At 39.7% G+C, this 19,545-nt stretch overlaps 1 protein-coding gene across 2 annotated transcripts in view; it reads left to right on the top strand.

Annotated features, from left to right (window-relative positions):
• The window catches only part of PLCB1 (phospholipase C beta 1), an 861,266-nt gene that overhangs the window by 277,304 nt on the left and 564,417 nt on the right, over positions 1-19,545 (top strand). For both annotated transcript variants that reach the window (XM_059892402.1, NM_174817.1), the window contains 1 exon segment: positions 24-92. In XM_059892402.1, coding sequence (XP_059748385.1) covers positions 24-92 — 69 coding nt within the window.

Consider the following 19,545-nt stretch of genomic DNA (forward strand, 5'->3'; position numbering starts at 1 on the left):
GATCTCACACTTTTGCCTTCCAGGAGACGGAGCTGTTAGATCTCAGCCTTGTCAAAGACGCCAGATGTGGGAAACATGCCAAGGCGCCCAAGGTAGGAAGTGGAGCATGCTATACACACCAGATGCTGCCTTGATTATTTAGCTGTGTCATGGTATCAATTAATTGCCCCAATTAAAAGTTTCTCTGTTGTAGAATGACATAAAATGCAATAAAACAGCCAGTCCTTCCAGAAGCCGGTATGTCCAAACAGTACCATTTTTGATAAAAGATGGAAACAATGAGCAAATATACAATCAGTGGACATAGGACTTGCTTTATGCCCTTGGATCTTTTTTTTTTTTTTTAAATAATAATGCAAAAGTTATTGGGTAATTCTAAATACTCAAAATGTGCTTTAAAGTGTTTGAAAAATTCCCTGAGCCTTTTAAGCATACATGAACCTACCTTTTAGACAGATAAACAGGATCTTTTAGCTCAAATGTTTTGCAGTTGGAGTCATTTCATCCCTGAAGCTAGAGTGTCAAATCTTTTTGCAAATGTTCCTAGTGAACACTCACAGACATTGGGATCAGTTATATGGAATGTCGACTTACTTGGATTTGAAAAACTTACTGAAGAAACATCTAAAGCAGTGTTTGCAATTTAGTTTTGGAAGATTGTTTTAAAACGTTGAATATAGGACTTCCCTGGTGGTCCAGTGGTTGAGACGCCGTGCTTCCACTGAGGAGGGTGCAGGCTTGATCCCTGGTCAGGGAACTAAGATTCCAATGTCATGTAGCATGGCCCCCAAAATGTTGAATAAAACATTACATATATTTTAAAAATTTAGATTATCTGGTAGGGTATAGTAGCAGGATGTATTGACTTGTTATCAAACTGGGAAACTACGCTTTAGTGTATTTAAATTTTAATACTTCTTTAGTATTTTAAGGACTTCTTCTGTAGCACAGAGAGAATGTTGGCAAATAGGAAAGTGCAGGTGCCATTCAGGGACTCTCCTCCTTCCATAATTGATATAAAACCAGCGATTTTCTATTTGAGTATCTACCTGCATGTTTTGCTTTATTCCTTAAAAGTCAAAACATGTACTTTGACATCAAAAATTATCTGTTGCTGTGGAGATGCAGCGAGGAAAGTCACGCAGAGTGATAGTCTTCAGATACCTAACAGTGTGGTAGTTGCTGGCAAATTTTGTCATAGAGCAAACAGCCAAATACAATACAAATTTTATTGCTGAAGAGGTTAAAATGACCTACAGGAAAATGTGGTAAATGAAAAGAAAGAAAAATCAAAATTATTTTCAGAAAGGTTTCTGTGTTTCACCTGAAAATTGTCCATTATTTGCATCAATCACTTAGAAATATGTCTGCAATGCAGAACATCTGGGTTCGATCCCTGGGTTGGGAAGATCCTCTGGAGAAGGGAAAGGCTACCACCCACTGCAGTATTCTGGCCTGGAGAATTCCATGTACCGTATAGTCGATGGGGTCGCAAAGAGTCGGACATGACTGAGCAACTTTCACTCACTTGCTCACTCACTTAGAAATACAATGGTATTCCAATAGTTTGGTCTTTCATTTTTGTATCAAGCTTATTGTTTTTAATGTTTTGTTGCTGATTCAGAATTGTTCAGTTTTCAGGGTAGACATTTTATTCTTCTCCCAAGATTTTAGACGGGTTTTACATAAGCCTATTAGTTCCAAGAATTATATTGATAACAATTACAAATGTTGTCTTTTGATGCAAATTCATTGGCCTAATTTGAAGTTTCATGGTCATTATTGGCTAAAGTCAGTTGCCTGCCCTCCATCGGACCCTTTTTGTTTCTAGGCTTTGGGAGTTCAAGTCAGTCCCTCTGGCACACATAGACCTTTTAGGTTTGATTCTTTTACTGCAGCCCTCAGCCTACTTAAGTTAAATATTTCATATATGGACACAGTTTGATAAATGTCTACTGAATGTTGAGAAATGAACAGCACTAGCGTATGTATTCTGTTTGGTTGATAAACCACTATTTGATCCTAAAATGCTACCCTTCAGGACAGATTTCAACCTCAGAATACTCTGGCTTTTAAAGTTTGTTCAACCTAGGTTTGTGTTCTCTATTTTTTTAATCCACATTCTTGATTTTTTTTTTAACTTTACATTCCTTGCTGGAGTTCAAGCATCTCAATATACTTTAACGTTTTCAAAGCCAGTTTCTTTGCATGTTGTCGTGGTTGTTCAGTCACTCAGTTGTGTCCGACTCTTTGCAACCACGTGGACTGCACCACACCAGGCTTCCCTATCCTTCACCATCTCCGGAAGCTTGCTCAAACTCATGTCCATTGAGACAATGATGCCATCCAACCATCTCATCCTCTGTCATTCCCTTCTCCTCCTGCCTTCAATCTTTCCCACAATGAGAGCCTTTTCAAATGAGTTGGCTCTTTGCATCAGATGCCCAAGTACTGGAGCTTCGGCATCAGTCCTTCCAATGAATATTCAGGACTGATTTCCTTTAGGATGGACTGGTTGGATCTCCTTGCAGTCCAAGGGACTCTCAGGAGTCTTATCCAGCACCACAGTTCAAATGCATCAGTTCTTAGGCACTCAGCCTTCTTTATGGTCCAACTCTCACATCCATATATGATACTGGAAAAACCATAGCTTTGACTATACAGACTTTTGTTTGCAAAGTAATGTCTCTGCTTTTTAATATGCTGTCTAGGTTGGTCATAGCTTTTCTTCCAAGGAGCAAGTGTCTTTTAATTTCATGGCTGCAGTCACCATCTGCAGTGATTTTGGAGCCCAAGAAAATAAAGTCTCTCACTATTTCCATTGTTTCTTCCTCTATTTACCAGGAAGTGATGGGACTGGATGTCATAATCTTCATTTTTTGAATGTTGAATTTGAGGCAAATTTTCACTCTCCTCTTTCTCCTTCATCAAGAGGCTCTTTAGTTCTTCCTCGCTTTCTGCCATAAGGGTGGTGTCACCTGCATATCTGAGGTTATTGATATTTCTCCCAGCAATCTTGATTAAAGCTTGTGCTTCATCGAACCCTACATTTCACATGATGTATTCTGCATACAAGTTAAATAAGCAGGGTGACAATATATAGCCTTGACATGCTTCTTTCCCAATTTTGAAACAGTCCATTGCTGCATATCTGGTTCTAACACTTGCTTCTTGACCTACATACAGGTTTCTCAGGATGCAGATAAGCTGGTCTGGTATTCCCATCTCTTGAAGAATTTTCCACAGTTTGTTGTGATCCACACAGTCAAAGGCTTTAGCATAGTCAATGAAGCAGAAGTAGATGTTTTTCTGAAATTCTCTTGCTTTTTCGATGATACAATGGATGTTGGCAGTTTGATCTCTGATTCCTCTGCCTATTCTAAATCCAGTTTGAACATCTGGAATTTCATTGATCACATACTGTTGAAGCCTGGCTTGGAGAATTTTGAACATTATTTTGCTAGTGTGTGAGATAAGTGCAATTGTGCAGTAGTTTGAGCATTCTTTGGCATTGCCTTTCTTTGGGATTGGAATGAAAACTAACATTTTCCAGTCCTGTGGCCACTGCTGAGTTTTCCAAATTTGCTGGCATGTTGAGTGCAGCAACTTAACAGCATCATCTTTTAGGATTTTAAGCAGCTCAGCTGGAATTCCATCACCTCCACTAGCTTTGTTTGTAGTAATGCTTTCTAAGGCCCACTTGACTTCACCTTCCAGGATGTTGGGCTTTAAGTGAGTGATCACACCATCCTGGTTATCTGGGTCATCAAGATCTTTTAATAATTCTTTGGTGTACTCTTGCCACCACTACTTAATAGCTTCTGCTTCTGTTAGGTCCATACCATTTCTGTCCTTTATTGTGCCCATCTTTGCATGAAATGTTCCCTTGATATCTCTAGTTTTCTTGAAGAGATCTCTAGTCTTTCCCATTCTTTGTTTTCCTCTATTTCTTTGCACTGATCACTGAGGAAGGCTTTCTTACTTCTTCTTGCTATTCTTTGGAACTCTGCATTCAAATGGGTATATCTTTCCTCTTTTTCTTTGCCTTTCACTTCTCTTCTTTTCTCAGCTCTTTGTAAGGCCTCCTCAAACAACCATTTTGTCTTTTTGCATTTCTTTCTCTTGGGGATGGTTTTGATCACCACCTCCTGTACAGTGTTACAAACCTCCATCCATAGCTCTTCAGGCATCTGTCAGATCTAATCCCTGAATCTATTTCTCACTTCCACTGTATAACTGTAAGGATTTTGATTTAAGTCATACCTAATGGTCTAATAGTTTTCCCTACTTTCTTTAACTTAAGTCTGAATTTTACAATAGGAGTTCATGATTTGAGCCACAGTCAGCTCCCAGTCTTGTTTCTGCTGACTGTAGAGTGCTTCCCCAACTTTGGCTGTAAAGAACATAATTAATGTGATTTCAGTATTGATCTTCTCATGATGTGCATGTTAGAGTCATCTCTTGTGTTGTTGGAAGAGGGTGTTTGTTATGACCAATGCATTCTCTTGGCAAAACTTTGTTATCCTTCCCCTGCTTCATTCTGTACTCCAAAGCCAAACTTGCCTGTTACTCCAGGTATCTCTTGACTTCATACTTTTGTATTCCAGTCCCCTGTGATGAAAAGAACATTTTCATAGAACCGTTCAACTTCAGCTTCTTCAGCACAGTGGTTGGATTACTCTGATATTGAATGGTTTGCCATGGAAACGAACTAAGATCATTCTGTCATTTTTGAGATTGTACCCAAGTTTCAGACTCTTTGTTGACTATGAAGGCTACTCCATTTCTTCTAAAGGATTCTTGCCCACAGTAGTAGATATAATGGTCACCTGAATTAAATTACGCATTCCAGCCCATTTTAGTTCGTTGATTCCTAAAATGTCAGTGTTCACTCTTGTCCTCTCTTGTTTCACCACTTCCAATTTGCCTTGGTTCATGGACCTAACATTCCAGGTTCCTATGCAATATTGCTCTTTACAGCCTTGGACTTTCCCTTCACCAGCAGCACGTCCACAACTGAGCATTGTTTCTTAGACACTAGATACTAATAATAAAAATGAATACTTCATATTATTGTTGTAATGGTTAAATCAAATAATTCATTAGCAAACTACCAGCAGCAGAGTTCTCAAATTTAAGCGCTTATAGAATTCCTGGGGAGTTTTAAAAAATGCTGACCCTTGTTTTCTACTCCCAGAGATGCTACAAGAATCTAGTTACTGTGTGTAGTGTGGACATTGGGTTTTGAAAAGTAAATTTGTCACAAAATTTGAACACCACTGCCTGAAGTTATCACTACTATATAATAAGCACTCATTAAATAGTAACCATTATCATCACTATTATCATCATTATTTTTTATTTATCATTATTTAAATCTCAAATTTACAGAAATCAGTTTCATTTCACTCAAACTAGAAAAGCTTATGTTGTAAAAACAGTTTGGAGCAGAGGCTTGGCTGAAAGGGACTTGGTGGAATGACAGGCAAGACAGAGTAGGTTATTAATACCAGATTTAAGATCTTTAAATTGCAAAAGAAAATCTTATCTTGAACTGAATAAATAAAAAGTTAATTTATTAAAAATGATTGGAATATGTTCAACAATTCAATGAAATTTCTGAGTTTGCATTGAGTCTCATCCAGGTGCTCAAGAACTGTTACCAAGGAATATATGTCTTTTTCTTTCACTGAACTGGCTTCTAAGGTGTTGGAAGGAATTCCTCTTTCATCCTCAGGGTCCTCATGGTGGCCATCTCTGCACATCACCCCTGGCAGCACCCGGCTTCCCACACTGCAGCAATTCTGTGTAGCAGGCACCAAAAGAGAGGTTAGCTTCCTACAGAGTATTCCAGAAAGACTGAAGCATAACTGCCTCATAGAAGGAGGCGTCTGGTCCGGAAGAGGAAAGCTCAGTAGGAGGGGACCATTGTGTTGGCGAGACTAGATGCAGCAGGATGACGATTAGTGAGAAAAGTTGGGAAGCTTAGGACAGGAAGGTGATGCAACATGGAGACAGACTGAGAGGAAGGCTTTCTGTGGGGACTAAGATCAGAGGAAGGCAGAACATGTGTGGAGCAGAGAGTGTTTATCAAAATACGCAAGCACCCCACAGATATTTATCCATGTAGTCCTATTATTTTTGTTTTTCACAGCATCTCATTATAGAAAAATTCACAATCTAGTTGAAGATGACTATTTCCTATGCCTGCTGTGATTTGAAGTAACATTTATAGGAAATAAAAAAGCTTCTATGTGTTAATGAATTTTAAATGTCTACTCCCGACACAATGCATTCAATTCCAGATCTGCTTTGCTGTATACAGCTTTTGTTCAGGTTAGCAGGTCTGCAGTTTCTCACTGGAGAGAAATTAGGAAATGTTTTATTCAAATAGAAAAGCTAAACTAAAAGTACCTTATTTTTTGAGATATAAAATGTGTTTATATTTCCCTTTTTGTACTCTCCCTCTGCTCCCTTTCCGCTCCTCTCCTGTCCCCTGCACCCCCAGGTTTATAAAGCACATGTAAGAAAAAGAGTCTATGTTATATGCATCTTATCTATGCCATATACACACACTCACTGGATCTTCATTTCAAAAGGAGCTTTGATTTTTAAAGGAGTGTGTATCACTTTGGTTTCTGATCTATTACTGGTATAGCATTAATTAAATAAAATAGGCTTGACTAGAATGAAAAAGATCAGAGTCTTGTGCAGAGCAAATTTAGTGATACTTTTTTTGTATGTGTGAGTTTATGCTCTGGAACAGAACAAAAAGTATATTTTTTGTATGGGCTATCCCAAATCCTCATTGCACGCATGCTCGGTAGTGTTCGACTTTTGCGACCCCGTGGATTATAGCCCGCCAGGCTCCTCTGTCCCTGGGATTTCCCAGGCAAGAATACTGAAGTGGGATGCCATTTCCTTCTCCAGGGATCTTTGCAACCCAGGGATTGAACCTGCATCTCCTGGGGGATTCTTTACTTGTCCCAGAAAGTTTTCAGAAATGCTGCTAAAAAAGGTAATTCCTTTACCTCTTAGGAAGTATCTCATCCTTAGGAGTGTTGAAAAGTAGATGGGCCTAGGGAAGTGGAGCTGTGGTCTCCGATGCCTGCCCTGCCATTACCGAGCTCAGGTTGTTCCATGCCTCTGCTTTCTCATCGATGAAAGCAGTGTCAGGGGAGCACGTGATTTTATGCATGTAAGTTTTGTTAGCTGCTTATTCCAACGTTTAAGGGCAGTTAATCAAGCCAAGGCACTCCATCTTACAGTTTATAAAACTGAGGTAAAACTTCCTACCCTGGTCATAGCAAATCATGAACTTAAAAAGAAGAAAGACATGTCAAATTTTGCACATGTCTTCTTGGAAGCAGTTCTAAGATTGCCCTGGACTCCAGAAGGAGCAACACCACACTTACACGCTCCCGGGTTTATTCAGGTCTCATGATACTTATGCCACAGTATCACTGACAAGGATTTCCATGGTTGTACTTTCAAACTGTGCTTTATGCAAAGTAAACTGTTTCTCTTGCTCAACGGATAATTACCCAGGAGATGCAAGAGACGTGGGTTTGATCCCTGGTTGGGAAAGATCCCCTGGAGAAGGAAATGGCAATCCACTCATTTTCTTGCCTGAAAATTCCATGGACAGAGGAGACTGGCAGACTGCAGTCCATGGGGTTGCAAAGAGTCGGAGATGACTGAGCACAGCACAGCAGAGCCTTGTATGTATCCAGGTTGCAGTTAAATTCTAAGTATTACAGCGGGTCCCGGCACAGCAGCGCAGCAGCAGCGTGCAGTGGTACCGGAGCACAGCTCGGGCACACGGCAGCACAGTCAGCAGGACAGTGGCACAGAACAGGGGTACAGTAGTGGGGTGCAGTGGTATGGTAACAGAACAGCAGTGAAGGGCCCAGCACAGAGCAGCAGTACAGGTGCCCCATGCTTTTCCAAAGTTCACTGTACACCACTTCATTTTATGAAAGACCTACATTAGCACCTGCTTTGGCTCTATGAAAGAAATCTGAAGAGGATTTTCACTTTAACAAAAAAGAATAAAAGCCAAAAGTGGGAAAATGACACTCAGCACTTGTTTGCAGCAGAGGAGCCCTTACAGAGGCAGTATACTGTGAGCTTTGAGGGGGCACCACCAAGCTCCTTCCCCGGGAACTGTCCTCAGCAACTCAGCAAGCTTTGCGTTGCCTCTGTGAGCACCGGTGCTTTATCTCGACTTATTTTGTGCCTGGCTTAGCAAGATGTGTCTGAAGGCAACTGCTTCTCCACTTTATGCCATTTCAGCTTATGGAAACTTTCACAGGAATGGTCTACTTTTGGATAATGCGGGAAACCTGTGTATATATCACCACAATCACATAAGGCAGGTTAGGGTAAAACTAAATACAAAAAGCTGATCGGGTTTTGTTTTTCTAATCCTTATAGCAGAATGATGCCTTTTCAATTTCACTGTTGCTTTGACACATGACCATTGACTTTCTGCTTCTGCCAGGCACTGTTCTGGGCACTAGGAAAAAAACAACTCTGTTCTCATATAACATACTTTTTAGGAGCAGGAAACAGGTGGTGGTGGTAAACTGGCTTTCCAGGAAAAAAGCAAAAGAAAGAAAGACAGGGAGGGAGATAGAGAGAGAAGGAGGAAGGGAGGGAGGAGTAGGAAGGAAAGAAGGGAGGAAGTGGGGAGGAAATCCCTGATCTGCTGTGTTTCTTCATTTCTTTTGGGTGAATATTCCAAACCTGGGGAGTTTCAAACCAGATCCTGCCATCACCTAGAGCTCGAAAGCAATATGCACACAGCCTAGAGCCCTGTGAGCAGGTTCCCTCCAGCACCCCTCGGGGTCGGGAAACAGATGGCAGATAAGTCCCACTGAAGTGAATCAAGCAAGGATAAGGGGCCACAGATCTTGAGTGGCAGAGAGGATTGCTGGTTTTCTGAGCCCTAGCAGAGTAGGCTCTCTTGCTGAGATCAGGTGAGCAGAGACATGAATTAAGGGAAGGGGAAGGATTCCAGGCAGAGGGTGCAATAAGAGCAAAGACCCTGAAATAGGAACAAGCTTGGCATGTTTGAGGAACCAACTCTGTGCGCAGTGTGGCTACAGCGAAGTACAGCAAAGAAAAGCAGAAGTCAGATAGGTGGCTGTAGGTGGCTGGGGGCCACATATTTTGGGCTTCATAGGCCATGTTAATGATTTTGGCTTTTCCTCTGAGAGACATGAGCAAGGATCTGAATGTTCTGAGCAGAGGAGTGACAAAGATCTGACCTAGCTTTTAAAAAGCATCATTGGCCACAGCCTTGAGAACAGACCACAGAGGACAAAGGAAGAAGGATACCAACCAAATGGCTGTTGCCAGTGCCCAGGCAGTGTTGATGATGATTTTTGACCAAAAGGTGTAGAGAAAGCCAGAGTCTAATGTGTTTTAAAGACAAAAGGTTTTGCCAGTGCCTTGGGTGTGAGGGATGGGGTAAAGAAGGGATTCAAGAACAACTTTTAGTGTTTTGACTTTGGAAAGTGTGGGAATTGGGTTTTCATGCAGATGGGAAGGAAGAAGCTCATTTAAACAGAAAAATTTAGTTTGGTTTTTGGATATTTAAAGCTTGAGATGCTTATCAGGCTTCTACCTGGTATCGTATTTGAATCTACAAATCTGGAGGTGGGGTAATGTTGGCCATGGAGTTAATAACTTTGATTCTTCAAAACTCAAAGTCAAGGGAGGCCTTTAAGGATTATAGGTATAAAAGAAACTTCTGATATCTAAACCATGCTATCTCCAGCATTTAGGCTTCAAGGGGATGAGGAGGAACAGTGAGAGAGACTGAAACTGGTTTATTCCCCAAGGAGTGGAAAGCAGGAACCGTAAAGGTACTTATATACCAGTGTCCATGGTGACGTTACTTACAAAAGGTGGAAAAACCCAAATGTCCATCAGAAGATGAATGGATATACAAAATGCCCTAGATACACACAAGGGAATAGTATTCAGCCTTAAAAAGGAATGCAATTTTAACTGCTACAGTAAGGATAAGCCTAGGAAAAGGTATGCTAAGTGCAATAAGCCAGACACAAAATGACAAACATCATGCGATCCCTCTTAGAAGAGGTACCTAGAATAGTCGGGTTCAGAGAGTCCAGAAGTAGCATTGGCGGTTTCTAGGGGCTGGATTGAGGGAGCACGGGGAGTTCCTGTTTAATGAGGGCAGAGTTTCAGTTTGAGAAGATGAAAGATTCTGCCGATGAATGGTGGTGATAGTGTATACCAATGTAAATTTGTTCAATGTCACTAAACTGCAACACTTGACAATCACTAAAATAATAAATTTTATGGTATGTGTATTTTGCTACAATAATAAAAATAGAGACTGAGAAGGAAGGAGAATGAGAAGAAGGTATACCTTGGAAGCCTAAGAGCGTTTAAAAGGAGGAAGGAGTCATCGTTTGAATAAAATGGTAGTTTCCTGCTACTCTTTTTAGTTTTGCATACTTGTAACTTTATTGAAGATAAAATTTTATACACTTTTAATATTTTCCCTATATGATCAGCATTCCTTGCTAATATTCAAAATAGGCTACTTATTTAAGGGTTGTCAAATCTTAAATAGCTCATCATAGAATCTGGATGCCAATATATAAAATCTCATAATGAGCTGTTATTTGGATGTTATACAACAGTGGTTTTAATGAATCATCCTTGAGGCCTGGAATTGTGCTTTCTTTATTGTCTCCCTTTGCTGATTACAAGCTATTTCCCTGATTTTTGAAGATTCCACCATTATGTGAAACCACAGTCATAATTTGATGTAGATATTTGAGGTTTACTAAAGAATAAGAAAACCCTTTATACAACAAGATAAAGGTCTCTCTCTTTCCACTCACTTGCTGAGGAGATTTACCTTTGGCCCATAATCTTTGTTCCAACTGTTTCGTAATTTACCCGACATGGTGCCACAGCTGATTTGGGGTAAGAGGGGTACAGGATTTTCTTCTGTCATTTTATTTACATAAATGTTTATTTACATCTTTACCAAATGGAGAAAAAAAGGGTTAAAAATTCACAGAATTATCAATGTGTGCTTAATCGTTTTGACAGCTAATCACATTTATCTCCAGATGTAAATTATATGGCATAGCTCCTTTTTCATGTTCATTAAATTCCATAGATGTCAGTGGTTTCCTTGGAAACAAAAACCTTTATGTAACTAGTTGGAGATTTAGTAGCAGAAATATCAGAATGCTAAGGAGGGTAAGGAATGGTTCCTTTGGTAGATCTTTGTGTTTAAAAGTCTTCAGTCTCTTCCACCTGCCCCTCAACCTCATGGACATTCTATAATGAATAAGGGAAGGCTTTTAAAGCTACCATTAAATTATAGAATATCTTCTCTAATGGTTACAAGTTTTTAACTTCTTCATAACCAGTCACAGATAGGATAAGTCTCTTCTGGGATGTTGGTATAAATTACTAAATTTGCGAAGGGGTTGGTGTGTCTCTTATCAACAATTAAATCTGAATATTTGAGTGATGCCTCCATTACTCAGTGTACATAAGTGTGTGTCCATCTGTAAAACGTGGTGAACTAAATATGTGTATGGCTGAGGAAAGATTCTGTTTTTAAAAAAGAATAGCAAGCCTCTGTCTTAGTATCTACTGCCAAAGAGTTCAAAGGCCCCTGAAGAGTTCTTGAGGGGCCAGGGAGAGGTCACAGTTTTGGCGGAGGTTAATAGTGGGTAAAGGCCTTGACAGCTAGGAGCCTTCTCCTTCTGGCCGCGACGGACCTCCTGTGGAAAGCAGGGTGACAGGATTAGTACCACGCGTTAACTAAACTTCAGGTCTTTTTAGAAGGTTCTGACTCATTCCATCATTGCCCCTGTCTTGTGTAACTTCAACCTAAATGCAGTCTGCTTTGCATGCAGTGGTACAGAGTTGGGTTTTGGAAACATTTCTCAATTTTAATTCTTTCAAATGCCATAATACGCCACCTTGTGGATATAGCTGATAATACTTTAATTCTACACAGTGAATTTCTCTCTAAACTAGGGTTTGCAAACTTTGTTTCTAATATAGAGATATGAGAAACACTGGGGAAGTTTTAAAAATCTCAATGTCCAAGCCTCACCCAGATAAATTAAATCAGAATATCTTTTGTGGGGCTCAAGCACTGATACTTTCTTTAAAGCTCCCCACAATGGCACCCCACTCCAGTACTCCTGCCTGGAAAATCCCATGGACAGAGGAGCCTGGTAGGCTGAAGTCCATGGGGTCGCGAAGAGTCAGACACGACTGAGCGACTTCACTTTCACTTTTCACTTCCATGCATTGGAGAAGGAAATGGCAACCCACTCCAGTGTTCTTGCCTGGAGAATCCCAGGGACGGGGGAGCCTGGTGGGCTGATGTCCATTGGGTCGCACAGAGTCGGACACAACTGAAGTGACTTAGCAGCAGCAGCAGCAGCAGCAGCAGAGATTCCCATGTTTAAATTTCCTTGGTTAAAGTCTGCACTGCTTTCATTAAAAAAAGAAAAGAAAAGAAAAAAAAATCGGCTTAAATAGATGTTTCTCTTTTTATTTTTTTTTATTTTTTTTTTTTAAATCTTCCAATTTTATTTTATTTTTAAACTTTACATAATTGTATTAGTTTTGTCAAATATCAAAATGAATCCGCCACAGGTATACATGTGTTCCCCATCCCGAACCCTCCTCCATACCATCCCTCTGGGCCGTCCCAGTGCACCAGCCCCAAGCATCCAGCATCATGCATCGAACCTGGACTGGCAACTCGTTTCCTACATGATATTTTACATGTTTCATTGCCATTCTCCCAAATCTTCCCACCCTCTCCCTCTCCCACAGAGTCCATAAGACTGTTCTATACATCAGTGTCTCTTTTGTTGTCTCGTACACTGGGTTATTGTTACCATCTTTCTAAATTCCATATATATGCGTTAGAATACTGTATTTATGTTTCTCTTTTTAAAATAAGGACTTTACACAGTAAGGTACTGAGAACTTTCCTATAATATTCCCTCATCAAAAGTCTAGTTTTGAGTCTAGTCTTCCCTCAACTTTCCCAGCTGTACTTAATATAACAAGAAGTGTGCTTCTCGTAGGAGTGTTTTCCAGCTGCCTAACAAAGTTCCACAGATGGGGTGAATTAAACAATGGAAACTTGTATTCTCAGTATTCTGGAGGTTTGAAGCCTGAGATCAGGTGTTGGCAGGCATGGTTTCTTCTGAAGCCTCTCTTGTCGACCTGTAGATGGCTGGCTGTTCCCTCTGTCTTCACACGGACCTCTCCCTGTACTTAACTGTGTCCTGATCCGTTTCTTGTAAGGAGTCAGTGTACTGGACTAGGGCCCACCCTAATGGCCTCATTTTATCATGATTTCCTTGAAGGATTCAGGACTTTAATGAAGTGAAGTCACTCAGTTGTGTCCGACTCTTTGCGATCCCATGGACTGTACAGGCTCCTAAATCCATGGAATTTTCCAGGCAAGGATACTGGAGTAGGTTGCCATTTCCTTCTCCAGGGGATCTTCCCAACCCAGGGATCGAACCCAGGTCTCCTGCACTGCAGGCACACTCCTTACTCTCTGCATTCTGGTTAACAGATATCTGTGGTGCGGGTGGTTAGGAATACAGGGGAAGGGTGGGAGACACAGTTCAGCCCATAACAATATTTTCTCACTACATGCAAAGGATTATTTCACAATAGATCTAATATAAATAATTAGATTCTTTATAATCAATTTGATTGTTAAAGTGGATAGAAATGTATAGTTGGAATTATTTCAGAAATACACATTATTTATTGCTTTTGCAGAGGATCCGTATTGCAGCTTATATTATTTTTGTATCATCATTACATTTGTGCCCATTCTTCTGTACCCCAGGCCCCCAACATGTGTCTTTGCACATCTAAGTGCCTACTATAGTATAGTCATTACTTGTATAAGCTTTGGGTCAAATGGCCAAGCCAAATCCAGTTACTAGCTATATATAACTCAGGAAGTGATTCCACATCTCTGAGATTTAATTGCCCCATATGAATTATGAAAATAATCTCTATGTTTATCTTATTTGGTTGACGTAAAGACTCAGTGGTTAAATGCATCTGAAGCACTTGACACAACTCCCATGTCCACGTGTATGTTAAATACATTTTAGCCTTCACCCTAAATGACTTTTAGTAAGTAAAATGTATAACTGATGCTCATGCCATGTATTGTAGCAGGCAAAAGCAAGTTAGTTACCTATTTACAGTAGAATTCAGGTACTGCTATGACTTACTCCACATGAGAGATTTATACCTTTGGAGAAAGCAATGGCACCCCACTCCAGTACTCTTGCCTGGAAAATCCCATGGATGGAGGAGCCTGGTGGGCTGCAGTCCATGGAGTCGCTAAGAGTCGGACACGACTGAGCAACTTCACTTTCACTTTTCACTTTCATGCATTGGAGAAGGAAATGGCAACCCACTCCAGTGTTCTTGCCTGGAGAATCCCAGGGACGGGGGAGCCTGGTGGGCTGCCATCTATGGGGTCGCACAGAGTCGGACACGACTGAAGCGACTTAGCAGCAGCAGCTCTACTTAAACCTATCTGTAAACATCTAGTTTTATATATTAACTGTAGAAAAATGAACTTGAAGCATACTTATCCTTGCAGCCAAACACCTGTCTGTAGTGGACCATCACAGCAACTCGTGCTAAGACTTAAAATTCTTATTTAGAAAACTGCCTAGATTTGTAAAGAGTTAAATAGATTTTCTCAACAATCAAAATAATGTTCAGTTCAGCTCAGTCGCTCAGTCATGTCCTACTCTTTGCAACCCCATGGAGTGCAGAATGCCAGGCCTCCCTGTCCATCACCAACTCCCGGAGCTTACTCAGACTCATGTCCATTGAGTTGATAATGCCATCCAAACATCTCATTCTCTGCCATCCCCATTCTTCTCCCACCTTCAATCTTTCCCAGCATCAGGGTCGTTTCAAATGAGTCAGTTCTTTGCATTAGGTGGCCCAAGTATTAGAGTTTCAGCTTCAAAACCAGTCCTTCCAATGAATATTCAGGGCTGATTTCCTTTAGGATTGACTGGTTGGATATCCTTGCAGTCCAAGGAACTCTCAAGAGTCTCCAACACCACAGTTCAATAGCATCAATTTTTGGCGCTCAGCTTTCTTTATGGTCCAACTTTCACATCCATACATGACTACTGGAAAAACCTTGAGTATACGGACCTTTGTGGGCAAAGTAATGTCTCTATTTTTTGATATGCTGTCTAGGTTGGTCATAAGTTTCCTTCCAAGGAGTAAGCGTCTTTTAATTTCATGGCTGCTGTCACGATATTAGAGCAATTTACTTTCAGTTAAGAACAGTTAAGAACATGTTGGTATCTTTTTCTGCACTTTGAAACCACTGAAGTAAAATTAGAAGCACTGTTTGGAAAGGGAAGACCAAAGTTATTTAAAGAGACTCAGATTCAAATCCCAGTGCGTCATCTTAACTGAGAGATCCCGAGAAGGTTTCTTAGCTTCTCTGTGAGAATAATACCAGTTAGATTTAAGGTTGTCTGGTGAGTTGAATTATCACTGGTAACAAGACACACATCCTAATGTTGGATACACTCTAGGAGTTCACTCCTTGTGACTTAACTGCCTGCCTGCCTTGGGTTCAATGTTGGTTTATTGTTCTTAAGTCTCAGTGAATCTGATGGGTAATTAAGCACATGTATTACTTGAACTACCTTCTTGTTGGAGATTAGCTTCTAATGTACTTTTCCTGTAATTTAACATGTGCACAAACAGGGTGAATAAGTGGAATGTAGTTTGACCCGTGATGTAAGAGAAGAAAAAATTGGGGGAGTGAAAGTAAAGTTTATGACTACCACGGAGTCATTGTGAGAATTAAATGATGCATATACCTGAAATGACTTTGCCAGCCACAGTCACGAGCAGCTTGGTATAATGGAAGGAATTTGAAAATGTATACAAGATAGATAAACAAGGTCTTATTGTATAGCACAGAAAATTATATTGACTATCCCATGATAAACCATAATGGAAAATTGCTATATTTAAAATTGATGGCCAACAAGGAACTCCCTGTGTATAGGATAGGAAACTTTGCTCAATATTATATAGAAACCTAGTAGGTAAATAATTTGAAAAAGAATATATACATGTATATGTATAACTGAATTACTTGGCTATACAACTGAAACTAACACAACATTGTTAACCAACTATACTGCAGTATAAAATAAAAATGTTTAGGAAAGTCATCCTGAAGTTTAAAAAAAGAATGTATATAAATGTACAACTGATCACTTTCCTGCACAGCAGAAATTAACATAATATTGTAAATCTACTATATTTCAATGAAAATAAATACAAATAAAAAAGAATATATAGTAATTCATTTTGTTACCCTTCATTGGAAAATGACTGAAAATTCCTTAATTCCTTTTGTCTACCACAATAGTACGAAATCCCAGATTGCAGATTTTTTTAATTTATTATTTTAATGGGAGTATAATTATTTTACAATGCTGTGATGGATTTCACCATATATCAACATGAAGCGGCCGTAGGTATGCATGTGTCCTCCCCTTCCTGAGAATGAGATAGCTGACACAAAGGTATTTTCAGGGATGAAAGAATGCTTTCGCTGTAGTTTTCTCTTGTTCCTGAATATGAACATAATTAACATTCTTGCTATCTAAAATACAAAATTTCAGGTACCCTAAGAAATAGCCTTGATTTTGTGTAAAAAGTGACATTTAAAATGACATAGTGAACTATTTGCTACTTAACAGATCCTTGTTAAAGGCAGAAATGAGCTTTCCAGAGGCTACTGAAATTAACATCCATAGAGGTTTATAGAAGGTAGAACAGCCTAACTAATTAAGCAAAATATTTGTTGTTTACCTGTGAAACAGCACCATTGGTCCTAAGAGGTTAGGAAATTCACCTTTGATTCTCACACCAGCACATCTTCTCAGTGCCATTTCATGTTTCAGCATCCAGTTGTTTCCTGATACCGTAAGTTGCATCCAAGCTTTACAGATTTTAGGAAGACCAGTGGAGCTGGAAGAGCTTGTTGATCACTGTTGGCCATGAATGGATAGATGTAACTTTGTGAAGATGATGTATTTTAGTTTTTCTTAGACAGAAAATTAAAAAAAAAAAAAAAACAGGACCGTATTTCTCCACATGAGTTCTGGAATACTAGCAGTTGTTATGAGTAAAAAATGTCAGCTAAGCTTCCTAAATGTTGGGTTTCTCTATTACAGGACTTCTCAGAGCCTTTGATGTATTGGACATGGATTGCGGCCATTATCCTTTTTTGTTTTGTCTTGTTTTGACAACAGGCTTCTTTGTCAAGCATATCTCACAGGAGTAGTGTTCTTGCTGAATTACCTTTGGTGAATATTTTAATAGTTGGTTTTTATGAAGTTAATCACACTCCATATTGAGGCTGAAACACTAGTTTAAGAGTGGTGCTTATTCCTATTCAGTAATGCAGATACCTAATTAGAGATGTTTAAAGATCAAGGTTTTGAGTGATCTAAACCAGATAAGTCTTTCTATAGGTAAATATCCCTTGATGATATGCAGTTTAATTTTATCTTGTACTATATCATGTGTTATTTTTGATTTTAAACTTTATTAGCATTATCCTCCTCATTTTATAAAAAAATGTAGACCTTGGCTTATGATAAAAGGTCATCAGCGGGGCTTCCCTTGTCTCAGTGGTAAAGAATCCAGCTGCCATTGCAGGAGACAGAGTCCAAGCCCTGATCTGGGAAGATCCCACGTGCCCCACTGAGCCTGTGTGCCACAATTACCAGGCCTGTGTTCCAGAGCCCAGGAGTTCCAAACACTGGGCCCATGTACAACTCCTGGAGCCCGCGTGCTTAGAGCCCCTGCTCCGCAAGAAAGAACCCACTCAGTGAGAAGCCTGTGCTCCACAGCTAGAGTAGCCCCAGCTCGTGCAACTAGAGAGAGCCTGAGCACAGCAGCAAAAACCCAGAGCAGCCAAAAATAAGATAAAATTAAAGAAAAAAGTCATCAGCGTTACCAGTATTCAAATTGACAAAAGAATTGACTTATTTCCATGGTATTTGGGATGTGGTTTGGCATTTAGACAAATGCTTGTGTACTGCTAGGAGGGTATTCCAGGTCTGCTGATAATTCTGGAGATCAGTTTCCTACAGCTTTATATCTTATCACTTGTTTAAAATTGACACCACTTAGATTTTGGGAAGGATGTGAAATCAAGATAAAGCTTGAATTGAGGTTAAAGTAAAAGTAAGTTAAGTATTACTTGGGGACCAATAATTTTTCCAATCATCTCTTCTTCTGGTTCCCTTATAGGGGTGTGTGTGTGTGTGTGAGAGAGAGAGAGAGAGAGAGAGAGTCTGTCTGTCTGTCTGTCTATGTGTGAGATGACTATCTAGTCACATAAATTGACTTTAATGCTTTGAAGTGAGACTTTAATTCTGTTAACCTCCTGTTAAAGGGACAGCAGTGATACAGAGCCCCAGTCAATGTTATCTTTGGGGCTACAGTCAGAAATCAATTTCTCTGTGTCTTGATTTCCTTATTCGTAAAATGAAGCTCATAATACTGTTTTTCAGGGTTGTTGTGAGAATTAAAGAACATGATATATGTTTCACAGTTGGGACTCTATAACTGCAGCTATCCTTACTCCAAAAGCTAAAGGTCTTTGGCATATACATTTAATAGAATTGAGGTCAGGGCTATTATTTGACAAATTAGACTCCTTTCTTGATCACCTATAGTTTCAATATGTTCCTTTAGATACATGCATTTGCTATCCACATTACACAGGCTTTCCCCTCTGTAGCAGATTTCGTTTTAATCATATCTTGAAAAACATTTTTTAAAAATAATTTTTGCTCATTATTCATATTTTAAATATTTAATTTTTAAATTAAACATATCCTTCCAAGAAGTTTTCGGAATTTGTAATGTCTGATCCAACACTGCCAAGCACAGGGCCTTCGCTTGTGGTTCAGGGGTTGAGCCTCTGCTCCTGTGCACATGTGCTCAGTTGCTCAGTCACGTCCAACCTGTGAACTGGAGACTGTCGTCCCAAGTGAAGTAAGACAGACAGAGAAGCAGAAGCATTGTATGGCATCCCTTATATGTGGAATCTAAAAAGATATCGTGCAAAAAACTTTATTTCCAAAACAGACTCAGATACTTAAAAGACAGACTGTTGTGGGGAAGGATGGCAGAAAGCGATCATCAGGGAGTTTGGGATGGACAGGTGCACATTGCTATGTTTAAGATGGATAACCAACAAGGCCTTACTGTATTGCACAGGGTACTGCTCCAGCTATGTGGAAGCCGGGACGGAAGGGAGTGTGGGAGAGAATGGATGCATATATACGCATGCATCCCTTTGCTGTCCACCTGAAACTATAACAACATTATTAATTGCCTATACTCCAAAACAAAAAACAGTTTAATAAAAAGAAAAAAAACAAGCATAAATTTTCTTTTTACAAATATTAA

This window comes from Bos taurus, chromosome 13 (genome assembly GCF_002263795.3).
Source record: "Bos taurus isolate L1 Dominette 01449 registration number 42190680 breed Hereford chromosome 13, ARS-UCD2.0, whole genome shotgun sequence".
Lineage (NCBI taxonomy): Eukaryota > Metazoa > Chordata > Mammalia > Artiodactyla > Bovidae > Bos > Bos taurus.